The 13265-nt window shown below is 45.2% G+C and overlaps 1 protein-coding gene and 1 long non-coding RNA gene across 10 annotated transcripts in view; one reads left to right on the top strand and one right to left on the bottom strand.

The window, feature by feature from the left end:
* The window catches only part of SLC4A5 (solute carrier family 4 member 5), a 126299-nt gene extending 113261 nt beyond the window's left edge, over positions 1–13038 (top strand). For 6 of the 9 annotated variants that reach the window (XM_043503200.1, XM_038384613.2, XM_043503194.1 and 3 more), the window contains 2 exons: positions 5260–5327; positions 12101–13038. In XM_043503200.1, the coding sequence (XP_043359135.1) occupies positions 5260–5327; positions 12101–12266 (234 nt within the window). In that variant the 3' untranslated portion in view covers positions 12267–13038. Of the gene's footprint in view, positions 1–1566; positions 1652–5259; positions 5328–12100 lie in introns of all 9 variants that reach the window. The other 3 variants (XM_043503195.1, XM_043503198.1, XM_043503197.1) reach the window with 2 other exon arrangements.
* LOC122457574 lies at positions 665–11278 on the bottom strand. Its single transcript, XR_006277184.1, has 3 exons — positions 9907–11278; positions 9041–9097; positions 665–4025 (listed from the first exon to the last, which is right to left on the bottom strand). It is a non-coding gene; the product is annotated as an uncharacterized LOC122457574 (long non-coding RNA).
* Positions 13039–13265: the final 227 nt, after the last annotated feature.

A 13265-nucleotide genomic window follows, 5' to 3' on the forward strand; every position in this document is an offset into this window, starting at 1 on the left:
CTGAGACAGCTGCATTTCCGTTAAAGGACTTTTAAGGCAAAAATGCAACAGTGACTAGCACCACTTAGTGTTGTATAAATGGAAGAGAAGGGAAACCAAAAATCTGATGGCTGGACTGTCAGCAAAGGGCCAGGAACAGAAAGGACTCTTGGGTACTGAATGCAAATGAACCAATCCAACTACACTACCCCATAAAAGGGCGAGTCACAAAGGGCAATAGACACCCGGCTTCAACTGGACTTGGGCACCCAGTGTCCCATTTGTGGCCGTCTGTCAGCATGTTTGGGAAGGGTGAGGGAGAGCACTTGCCGGGGGCCCCGATTCAGGAAAGCACTGAGGCATGTGCTTAAGTCCTTTTGACTTCACTGGGACTTAGGTGCTGTCTCGAATAGGGGCCTGGGTGAGCAGTTTGAGGATAAAAGATGATTTCAAATATGTTTTGAATGCTGTGGTCGGTTTTGGTCACCTCATCCTCAAAAGTCCTAGCAACCAAAATGATTAGAAGCCTCAAGGGAAGGACTTCAGTCGGGTGGGAGACTCAAGAGGATAATGCATTCAAAAACAACGCACTTAAAATGAATAGAAAGACCTGCTTTGTTAATTCAATGCATAATTAACCTGTGGAACTCACCTCTGCAGGATAGTATTGAAGCAATTGTCTCAGTAAGAATCAAAGGAAGAGGCATTTATTTGACTAAAACTAGCAGTGACAGTTATACTACTAGCTAAGGTAAAAGTTAAAAGGGCCATCAGGGTTTATGCTTTTGGGCATAAACTGATCACCAAACTCCTTGTGTTTAAGTATCTGGATGAAATTTTGTAGACACCATCCGAGCTTTACAAACTATGTGGTTTATTTCCCCATTGATTCTAGCTATGTAGTCTCCCCTTGCCGTTTGAATTGGATACAATGGTTCTTTTTACTTCCTGTCTTAAACTGATGCATAGCATTCATTGTTAAGGAGCTGCCACATTCCCCCCACCTCCTTCCCCCCCCCCCCCAGAGCTGGCTGCATTTTAGTGGAGGGTGACTTCTGTGTGTAGGAGGATCTCATTTATCCAAATATCTCTGACCCAGAAATCTTCCTTATTCTAATCTTAGTTATGTCCACTTATGTGAATTATTTACCAAGTAATGTAACACTCTCATCCAATCCCCTTGTTATAGCCAGATGTTTCTGATGCCCCCAAACCATTTCAGATAAATGGTGTTACCGTAGTTTATGTGGGATCCTTTAGCATGAATGGTGTTAGAAATGTAAGCTATTGTTATGGGCAGGCAACATGTTACCCTGATTAATGCTAATTGGTGTAACTGATGCTGATCTTTCCACCATGCAAATAGATACATAGATGTCTAGGGTATGATTTTCAGTGGGAACTGGGGACCTAATCCTTTAGACTCCTTTGAAAATCCTGGCCTTCTGTCATATGCATAAGAAAGATTCATTTAATGCGGAAAGGCGTCTGTATTTTCATCAGCATGAGTATGTTTTCAGGCATGCTAACCCCGGACATGTCTGTATGAATCAATGTATTCACTGGCTCTTCCCGCTTTTTTCCCAGCCTCGGTTCCCAACTCCCTCAGTTATAAAGATCCCAATGGAACCCGTCCAATCAGACCCCCAAAACGGTATCCATTGCATTACCAGTAAGTACAGTGCTTAGGTTCCAACGTTACTACCATTTACTAACCCTCGACAACTTGCTCTATTTTGCGACTAATCAAAGTAACCCACTGCAGGTACTTGGCTTGTTTTGAAGCTGTAGATATGTCTAGATAAGAGATCCGCAAACAGGCTTGAGGAAAAGAACACGCATGGATCTGTCAGCTGCTTTTTAGATCTAAACTTGATTTTAAAATTGTTTTGGTGCCTGAAAACTCCGCATTCTGGCCTAGGAATGCTAGAAACCTCTCTCAAGAACCTGTTCCTCTGGGGTTACCAGCCCACAGGCAGATCAAGAACCAGGAACTCCGTCGTACTAATCCTGGCTCTGATACTGACATACTGCAAGCCCTTAAGCAAGTCACTTTCCCACAGCGATGGATGCGTTTATCAGAACCTGGATGGAGAACGAACCTTCTTGTGCCTATTTCCCCATATGTAAATATGTGGAGGATAACACTTTAGCTACCCCATGGCAGGGGGGATGAGAATTTTGTTTAATGGGTGTAAAGTGTTGCACAAAATGCACTGATAAAGTGGAAAGTGCTGCTTTCTGTTAAAGATTCAAAAATGCCAGATGGTTTGGGAGTCAAGAGGCCCGGGTTCTAGCCTTCGCTTCACTACCGTCTCCCTATGGGACTACAGGCAAGTGACCAGCAGCCAAAGGGGCCTCTGATTTTGGCTACCCAATTTCAGGCACCTCAGACGTGGTTTTCAGGAGTGTTGGGCACATGCCGAGCCCTGTTGGAACTGCGGGTGCTCAGCACCTGAAATGACAGGTCTTTTTGGGGAAATGTTCTCTCTGTCTTCTCTGGGCCTGTCCCCTCTGTCATTGCAGCCTGGTACAGGAAGCAGTGAAAGCCCAGGAAAATCATTAATCAAAGCTACATTTGTGCACAATAGACTTGTATTCACGTGCATTTGTCGGGTTAAAGGTGACTCCCTTGCCTTCTTGAAAGCCAGCTGTGCTAATAGCCCTCCCCCTCGGCTGTCTGTCCTGTCCCAGGCTATTGCAAGTCAGAGGGTTTCCTGAGTCCTTCAGTAAAACGTTATCTTGTCACTTTGGGAAAGGGGCTGGCTTATTTGGAATGTGCCTTTTTCTGGGGGAGACTGGTGGAGAGCCAATGCTTGCTTCCCAAGTTCCGCTCCACTCCAAGCGTCTGAAAGGTCCAACCTCAGCAATGGCGTTAGCTGCGTCCGTCTCTTGTATGTGAGTGGGCTGGAGGCACAGCGCTTGCATCCAGTTACTAGCAGTGCTTGTAATGGGAATTGCCAACTCCGCTGCCCTGCGAGGGGAAGAGCTGGGCCAAAATTCAAAGAGCCAGATTCTGAGGTGGAGTCTGAGGACTTAAAGCCGGCATCATTTACTGTGTGGTCTCCCCGGTGTGTGATCTCCACTATCTTCGACTCACCCTCTTGGAATCCCTCAGGCTCAGTGAGCAAATTCCAGATGTGGTGATTTCTGGGGAGTGTTGTTACCCATCGACATGTCTAAGTTGGTGTAGGTTGCACACTGAGAGGTGCAGCAGAAGGCGTAAGATGCACCGGCTCTAAATTCAGTTACTGTCCTGTCTTTGGCCGCTCAAGTCCATCTGATCCACCTTATCCTATGAGATTCCCCTGACGTCAGCCATGTGGAGGCTGAACTTCTTAGAACCGATAAATTATTCCAGATGGTGGTATCCTGACACATGGGCTGTCACAGCTTTTGCTGGGATATTAGGGAAAGGCCTTTACTTCTCCTGGAAGAGAAATAAATGGTCAGCATTCATGTCTGGTTCTCTGTAGCTGTCCTTGTTTACGGTTCCTTCTCTCTCTTTCCTCATGGTCGCTCTGTGGGACAATCTCCTATGGGGTTTCAGAAGGACTAAAGTACTTGCGGTCACAACTCCCAGCGGGATTTGGGCACCTCTTTGCCTTAGGCTGCTTTGAAAACTTTAACCATAACATTTAATCTTCTGTTGGAAGGTGAATTGGGACTTGCCATTGTCGGCGACTAATGTGGACTCCAGGCTTTATCCAAATGGCACCCCATTTATGGCTTCCGATTCCTATTTAGATGAAGATTCAGGATATTTATTGGCTCTCTAAATAGTCCTGTTTCCAGTGAGCCCAGACTCTCCCAAGTCCGTTCTCCAAGAATGAAACTCCTTTCAGTATCGATCCTCTGATCCATTGTCCCTCAAGTGTCACTGAGGCAATTGGCCTCCATTTTTGTTGCAAGCCTTGCAGAGACAAATTCTACTGATCAGTGGGTTGGCAATAGGCTACACAGGGCCTTTGGGCTTGAGACAGGTTTGAAGCCAGCCTGGTAGATTGAGATGCAGAGTTGATACCATCTGAGGGGTGTTTTCTTGCCTATAAAAGAGAAGTTAAGAGTCTAGTTCTGTTCCCAGTGGATAGAGTCCAGCATCAACATTGGCACTAGCTTATTGGCAATCTCAGCAGGAAAGCCAGCGATTGAATTGTAAGGTGCACTGAACTTCCCTTCCCTTTTGTCTGATAAACAAGCCTTTCCTTCGTGGCTCTCCATCAAGAGGATCCCAGCAACCCTGAACTTGGGAGGATTTGCATCTGGATTGAAGGTTGAACCTCGGGCCTAATGTGTGGATTTTGTGGCTAGCTGGTGGATTTATTTTTCCTGTTTGTGAGGAAACCAATGCCAATTCTTTGAGCAGAATCCTGTTCCCGTTGCAGTTAGGGAGAGTTTTGCCAGTGATTTCAATGGGATCAAGATTTGCCCCCCAAAGAATAAGCACCTAAGTGATTTAGGAGCCTAGCTTCCATCAACTTACAATACAATTTAGGCTCCTAACTCCAAAAGCGCTTTTGAAAATGGCACTTAGGCTCCTAAGACACATAGACACTTTTGAAAATTGCACCCTTTGACCCTACATTTACTAACTCACAGAGATTAACTCCTTTTTGTTTTTCCTCTAGTTTTTTGTTATTTGCCCAAAGTTAAACTCCCTAAACACACATTTTGCTACCTAAATAAAAGTGGCTGGACTTTGAGTTTCTGAGCTCCCACAACTCCCACTGAAATCCATGGGTGCTAGAGGAACATTTTACTTGGGATCCTAAATCCTTATTTAGGCACCTAACTTGAGGCTTCCATGCTCGAAAAAGTGGGTTTAAAATTTTAAAAGGAAAACCTAGTCAGATGAATCCAGAATCAAAGACCACACGAGCTAAAAGCAGCAGATTTCTGTATCCACGTCTCCCCTTTTGCATAAATTAGGGGATGATTTCCAAAGACACAAAAGCACCTTGACGTTCAGCAGAGAGTTGGATGCTTAACTCCCATTTGCGCCTTTGACACTCGCTCCCCTTTGTTGCCGTATTCATTTAAAAATGCAGTATTTCCAATGGGTTTTTTCTCCCACCAATTAGTGAGTGGAGAGAGATGACTATGCAAGTTCACTGAACTTCATGGTTGAGGTCTCAGGACTCATTCCTGGATAGCCCCAGCTGTGCAGTGCAGCACCAGCCTTTTCCCTCTAAATGGGATGGTCTCGGGGGATTTTTTTTGTTTTGTTTTGTTCCTTCCTCACCCTGAAACGGTTTCATATGCATCTGTGTTTCCCTTCAGGAAAGAGGTCCTCCAGCTGGAGCTTTGCGTTCTGATTCCTCTCCTAACGGTTCAGACTTGGATCGCAGGTAAATGACATTTAACGGGCTCATCATCCCTCCCCAGTGATAAGTCCTATCCGCAAACCTGTTGGAGTCAGGCACCTCCATGAGTGTGAACGCCAGGCAGGAATCGGAATTGGTTCAGGCAACAGGAGAGGGTCTAGTTAGGAGCAACGGGGTGAAGTGAAGGGAGGGAAAACTCAGGCTGATCGGAGGAAGAAAAATTCTAACAATGGACTCTGTGGGTGGAATTCATCCTTGTGCCAGCACAAGGGCCCATCGGCCACTTAAATCACATGGGGTTTAAATGGGGTGTCAGGCCTGTGTTTGCCTTTTGCAAGGGGGTGATTTATGACTGCAGCTTGAGCAGACATACCTGAGCCAGCTTGAATCTAGCTAGTTTGGATACCAGAGCAGTGAAGCAGATTGAAGCTAGCTTGGGTATTTTCAAACAAGCTGCAATAACTCCCCATCATTGCTGAGAGAACATACCCTAAAGGGCAGTTGTCACCCCTTGCTTAGGAGATTTAAAACAAAGCTAGATAAAAGCACTGTCTAACTTGCTGTAGGAAGCACTGCATCAGCCAGCAGATTAGGCTAGAAAATAGACTGTCTGTGGCCCCGTACCATGGCTGATGGTGCTTGAATGAGCCAACACACTGCTACAGTCTGTTGGAGAAATGATGTCTGAGTTCAGTTCGGGGGTTGGATGTGTATCTATTGATAACAAAGAGTAGGAAATAAAAGACCCTAGGTCCCCTGAATCATACAATCCCTTGTGACCAGACCAAGTTTATGATGCTGGTTCAAATCCAGCACAGGTTGTTGCCGTCTGCTGGCCCCGCGGTGCCTGTGTTGGCAGAGCTGGGAGATCTGAGTCTGATTTCAAAACTGTCAAGAGAATTCACATGAATTGATCCCTTCACTGGTAGAGAAGCCAAGGACTGAGCTTCCTCCCTCTCTTGCTTAGTGAGTCCTTCCAAGGCAGGGTGAGAAAAGCTTGTCAGTGCTACACCTGTTCTGCAGATTAAAAAGAGGACGTCGGCCTCCAGGGCTGTGACTTGCGTATCGGTCCCTGCTGTTTCTTTTTAGGTCCCCTATGATCTGTTGATTTCTAGGTTTTGGGCCCCTTCCTTTGCCTTGATTGATTCTATCCACCAGTCCCAGTTATCAAATAGGCTGATGTGTACCCACCAGCATGAAATTCATGATGCCCACAAAGAAAATGGGGATTGATGTTACTGTGTGCACTGCGTTTGTAGCACCAGCTGTCAGGATCTTCTTTCTGTGTACAGGACCTTGCAGTCTTTTCCCATTAGTGTGACTATATTCAGATGTTGTGACTTATGGAAATAGGTAAGCAGAGATTAAACTTCCAAACAGGAGTCAGTGAGAGTTAAAGATAAGACATCAGTCTTGCATTCAGATTTTTCTGGCTTGTAGCTTTTCTGCTGCACCATTCCAGATATGTAATTTGCTAGGTTCTGAAACGCAATGAGTCAAATTCAGCCCTGGTGTAACCCCAGTGAGTCTGTTCTGAAACATGACATCTTAAAGATCAGATGGAACTTTTACGCAAAGGGACGCTGTCCCATTAAGTTGGTCTCATTGTTTTGAACTTTGTAAAAATGGAGCTCTTATTAAACAAAAAGGCTGGTACAAATGATTCCATAATGTTTTTTAATTTTAAGTCTAATGGAAACGTGGCTTTTTAAAGCAAATCAGGATCCCCCTTGCATCGCTAAAGATTGCAGCATTAAATTTGATGCATGAGATCCTGAAGGTGAAATTGATCAGAACCTGATTGTTAGCAAAAATTAAATTGATCGGTGTGTCTTCATTATCCCAAATGAGAGACGTGCAACAAGCAAAGGGTGCAAATTAGACTATATCTTTTCTTTCTGATTTCATAATCAAAGTCTCATTTGTAACATAAGTATGAAAATTTGTTGGATTTTTTTCTAATTAAACACTGGTTTCTTTAACCTCTTTAGAGAGAGGGAAGTGGCGCTGTTCTCCCAAAGCTAAAGAAAATTTGACTTGAATCAGGGTGAACAGAGACATGAGCGGCCTTTGCTGTTTTGCCAGCCAGATTGGAAAACATTTTCAGCCCCCTCCTGCCTTCCCCACCTTCCTCAGTGACCAAGCAAAAATTAAAACCAGGCAGTCAGTTGAGCAGCACAGTGGTTTGGCAACCCACTCGCCCACCCTCTAGAACTGGCCCTGAATAGGGATATGTCTGTCCCATACCTAAATTGTACTGCTGTGTAGGTTTCAGAGTAGCAGCCGTGTTAGTCTGTATCCGCAAAAAGAAAAGAAGGACTTGTGGCACCTTAGAGACGAACAAATTTTATTTGAGCTTAAGTTTACGTAGCCCACGAAAGCTTATGCTCAAAAAAATTTGTTCGTCTCTAAGGTGCCAAAAGTCCCCCTGTTCTTTTTGCTGTGTAGATGTTATTGTTTATAACAAAAAGTGGATACTAGGGGGCAGCAGTTAAGCTTTACTAAGAATGTAATCATGGAAAATTTATCCCAGCTGCACATTTTACATCGGTGCAGCCCACTTTCACGAAGGAATTGCAGATACACCTGGGCAAAACCAATAAAACCCCAGCCTAAACAGCTGCACCGACTGATGCAGGCGAGAGGAGCATTGGGCCTTCTCTCCAAAAGTTACTGCATTGCCAGACAGATTCCAAACAGCCTGGTCATTTAAGTCACAGCTATTAAAGGTCACAGAGTTTAATGCCAGAAAGGATCACCAGATTACCTAGTCTGTCCTCCTGCATATCACAGGCCACCAATACTTCACCCAGCACCCACACACTATTCGTTCATTACGCTGTTCACAACCGCTGACGCGATCAAAATGGGGAGGGGGGACAAACTTAATCTGTAGCACCTCCTTATGTGTCAGTCCACTCCTGGGATCCCCCCCAGCTCTGCCAGTGCACCAGAGTCCTAACTCCTGGAATCCCCTGCTGTTCCAGCCCAGGGCTCCCGCATAGAGCTCGGAGCTGACCCACAGTACCCCTGCTATTCCAGTCCTCTACGGTTTTGTTGTTGCCATAGCAGATCAGACAATAGCATATTAGATCATAGCAGACATTGTCGCCAGAGCAGATCTCATCATTCAGAGAAAGGAGTGGGGGGAAGGGAAAGCCCAACCATAATGCGGCTGAGAGGTTGCAGAATACTGCACATAATGGAAAAAAAAAAATGTCCTTCCTGCTCCTTGCTCTGCTGAGTACTGACCTCTGACTTAGCAAATTCCCCAGGCTGTCTGTGTATCTGGCACGTGCAGGTAATCTGGTATTTTTGCATCCTCCTTGTCATGCAATATCTCTCCACTTTCCAAAGTGGTACATGGAGAACTAAGCCCCCTTGGTGCTCTCTGCTCTCCCTGCAGCTAACACTCCACTGGCTATGCTGCAAATGTGTCTAATCAGATGGTGTAGTGTGACATGCGGGTGTTTTAGTGGGATGGGCAAAGTTCAAAAGGCCTGGAGGTCAGGTCAGATCAGATACTGGGCCGAATTATCCAGAGCTCAGCAAAATTTGGGCAGGAACTCTTGCTGGAGAGAACTTTCACTTGTGAAAATTCTAGTATCTCCACTTCCCTGTTGGGCCAGAAATACCCCCAGGAAGACGCTTTCCCCTCTTGTAGTTTAACAGAGCTGGTCCCAGAATGAATCTAGGGAGCTAATGGTACAAATGCCTGTAGATAGTAGAATAAATACCTGGACGGATGATTGGATATGTAAAACAGAGTAGATGGGTAGGCTGTGTGAAAATGCCTAAAAAGGAAACAAGAAAAGTTTTAAGGTTTTTTTTTTTTTGTTTTGTTTTATTAACTACCAATTTTTTTTCTTCTTCAAATCTGAGTATAAGGTGAAGGTATGGAGTTACAAAAGGGAAAGTTTAGACTGAATACCAAGGAAGAGCGTCCCAGCAGTGAGATGTGGAATCTTCTCTAGAGGTTAAAGGGTTGGGAGCCCCTTCACTTGGGCCATTTGTAACTAGACTGGGCAGCGCACTAGGAAATGCCCCGTACACAATAATTGTGCATTGGCAAGGGGGACGGACCAGATTGTCATTGGGTTTGATCCTTCCTTTGATGGCAATTTTCAAGATTTGGCTCTAAATCTGTCAAAATCCTATCTCCAATCCTTCCTTTCCAAACACTTTAATGCTTCGTCCTATGTGCGGCAAGCATACAGCTGGATTTTGGGAGCTCATTTTGGGAAGACCATCCCCTTACTTGACTGAATAACTGTGTCCCACTTTGAATTCATTGGATTGTTGACCTTCCGGTTCTCTTGTCTCCTCCTTTCTTACTCCTGGTTCACGTGAAGGTTTTGACCCTGATACTGAAGGCCTTTCACTTCAGAGCACCCTCATCTGCCTAATAGCAGCACTGCCAGCCCCCGGCACTTGAAACAATGAATTGGCTTAAAAATCATGAGATTTTTTTTTTTAGAATAATTTTGGGTTTGTTTTTCTTTCTGCTTTTAAGAGTCTTTAGGTTCATGTTTTCTTGCCTTTCTCCTCAGCCATGAGCACTGGAAACTTCCTCTCTATTTTTAATGAAAGCTGAGCTTCTCACCTAATCACATGATTCCAGGAGCTGGGGCTTTAGGGAAAACATCAGGTATCCAAGACTTGTAATAAAATCATGAGAGTTGGCAACACTGAAATAGAAAGAAATGGGCCTGAGCTGTACCATTCAGGTCCAGATCCGCCAAAGTTTAGATCCAGGGTTTTGGTTGGGACTACAATAAATATGGTGGGCCATTCACAGAGTTTGGATCTGCTCTTCCCAAGGATTGTTTTGCCCTGGTGCAGGTGTTGACTGGCTGGGTCACAGGCCAAGATGCTACTCTGCAAGAATTAGATGCAGTGGTCGTGCAAACTGAACGGTGTGATTCTTAGAGTCTGACATTTCTAGCACCTCGAAGCTGGTACACACCTCTGTAGTGCATTGGATAGCTGGCATTCCCAGACATATAGAGAGGGGTATAGCATGAGTTTCTAGGCCTGGTGGTTCATGAGAGATCGTACCATGGAATGTTTACTGATGCCTTGGCCTTTTTTGTTCGTTTGTTTTGGTCTGATCCATTTACCAGTCAGGCCAGGATGCTTTCAGCACTACAGTCTCTCCTGCCTTCTGGGGGTTTGGTTTGGGGTCAGTTCTAGTTCTCTGGTTCGTGTGCATATGCCTGGTTGACATTTGCACCCAGTGAGAAACGTTTATCTCCACTTCACATGTGCCCTGTCTAAATGCTGAGGTTTTGTTCACGGTGATGGAATTTCTCCAGCCAATGGGATCTGCATTGTTGATTGATTGTCTAGTGCATACAAAAGCTTAAAGCTTGTTGTTCTTGGGTGGGAGTTTCAAAGGTAGCTCCATGACTTAGGAGCACAAGTCCCATTGACTGTAGCCTCTCTACGGCTTAGTTTAGCCCTCTGTATATTGGAGATGCTTGCTTGTCTTTGAGGTGTGTTGTGAAAATTCTGGCCTAATTTTCAGAAGTGCCTAATCATTGTGGAAGCCTTCATTTTTGGGTCCCAGCTTGAGACGCGCAGGACTTCATTGGCCAAGGGAGCGGGTGAGCGTTGTTGTTCAACTATGAATCAGCTGGTGCCTTATTGTCAGGGCCCTACCAAATTCACTGTCCATTTTGGTCAATTTCACGGTCATAGGATTTTAAAAATCGTAAATTTCATTATTTCAGCTATTTAAATCTGAAATTTCATGGTGGTGTAATTGTAAGGGTCCTGACCCAAAAAGGAATTGTGTGTGTGTGTGGAGGGGGGGTTGCAATGCTGCTGTCACAGCTGGGTGGCCAAAGCGTGGCAGCTGCAGGCTAGGAGCCCAGCTCTGAAGGCAGAGCTGCCGCCAGCCACATTGCAGAAGTAAGGATGGCCTGGTATGGTATTGCCAACCTAACTTCTGTGCTCCTGCCTTCGGAGCTGGGCCATTCGTCAGCAGCTATCGCTCTCTGGCCACCCAGCTCTGAAGGCAGTGCAGAAGTAAGGGTGGCGGCAACACAATTCCCCTGAAATAACCTTGCAACTCTCTTTTGGGTCAGGACCCCCAATTTGAGAAATGCTGGTCTCCCCCATGAAATCTGTATAGAATAGGGTAAAAGCACACAAAAGACCAGATTCCAGGGTCTGTGATGCGTTTTTCATGGCCATGAATTTGATAGAGAATCAATAGCCCTTGAAATTCTGATCATACTTAGTTTAACAGCCTTACAATTAGGTGTGTAGATCATTTTTGAACAGCTTGCCAACAACATTATCTGTCTCATCATATCCTGTACCTGTGAGTTCCACAGATTAAAACACATGGGAACAGCATTTCCTTCTTTCTTATTAGATTTCTCTCCTTTTATTCTGTCTCCCGAGCTCAGAAAATACGGAGCAGCTCAGGGGGTGTTTTGAAAAACATTTGAACATGAAGAATTAATATACAGGACACTTCATCTTTTAAAGTACTTTACAAATCTTAACTAATCCTCTCAAGACCTCTGTGAGGTAAGTATTCTCCATAGGAGAGCTGGGCCCAAGCGGCACAGTCTGACAGCTGGATCCAGGTTTCCCCACAAGATCCTCATTATACAGATGGGAAAAATGAGCCACGAAGAACGTGTCCAAACCTATAGGTAGCCAGTGTCAGAGATGGGACTAGATCTCAGGACTTCCTTATGCTGAGTTCTCGCTAGACAAAAAACTATGGCTTCAACCCAGCTTCATGAATTGTAACCCCTTTTTTGTGCCTTCTTCCGTTCTAGTATTACGCTTCACCTAAAGATTTCCTGCCCATCATCTCCTGCGTTTAACTACTCCCGAAACCCTCTCTGCGCCGTGCCCCAGGTGAAGATAGAGATGGAGTCGGACTATGAAGACAGTGACACAGAAAAGCACCCTCGGGACATGGGCAGCGAGACCACACTGTAGTCCCACACTGCCCTTCCTTTGTGATGATATATAAATAAGAAAATTGGGCATATTTTTCTACGTGACAGACTGAGGAGATCATTGGTCCCCGGGACTCATTTCTCCATTAGCTTTTAGCATAATAAAGTAGAACTGCTGTGGAATTCCACCCCGTGCAGTTGGGCCAAGAAACCACCGCCAGTTGCAGAGCAATGCAAGAAATGGTACTTTAGGACTCTGGTCCCTGCAGTAATAGGGGACCTTAGACCCCGGGCGGTTGCTGCTATTTCAGTGAAGACTCTGAAGATAGCAGGGCCTCCTTCCTTCAGCATCTGGACCCTGACATCACCAGCTGTGGAGAGTCCTGCCCTTTCCAGTGCAAGCTTCATTCTCGTGTAGTCTGTGCCCCTATTAGCATTAGTTGGCCCAGGGGAAATTCACAGATAAGATGAGCACCACCTATCCAATGCTTGAGCAGTAATCTATAATATTCTGTGCGGGGGGCGGGGGGATTTCAGGCCTGTAAACTGCAGTTCATTGCATGTTTTATACACCCTATGCAGCAAACAATGCACAAAGTATACAAAATAGGGCTAAGAAAAATTCCCTTTTTGGGAAGTTATGGAATGCTTAAAAGTGGAAAACTTCCCTGGCTGCTGCTGCTTAAAAATACAGCCCTTTAAAACTGCTTCTGTCCTGCAGGAAGGGAGGGAGTGTTTTCTATAGGAACTCTGTTACCCAGTGGCATTCACTCTCTGGGGCCAAGAGCACTTTTAAAGGGTTAGGCTTGCAACTCAGTCACTTTCCACACTCCTACTAATGCACCCCTCCCTCCCCCCCCGCCAAAGTTATAATTATAGTGTTCTAAGGAGACTTTGTAACTATTTTTAATGGAGAATCTTGTATAAGAAGTTGACACCCTCAAGCCAGCCATTGTCCAGGCCAGTCAGGCTGAAATTGGTCATTGTAACCCACCAACAACCATCAAAGCTGGCCCCACCCATGTCATCTGATGAAAGT

This window comes from Dermochelys coriacea, chromosome 26 (assembly GCF_009764565.3).
Source record: "Dermochelys coriacea isolate rDerCor1 chromosome 26, rDerCor1.pri.v4, whole genome shotgun sequence".
Taxonomy (NCBI): domain Eukaryota; kingdom Metazoa; phylum Chordata; order Testudines; family Dermochelyidae; genus Dermochelys; species Dermochelys coriacea.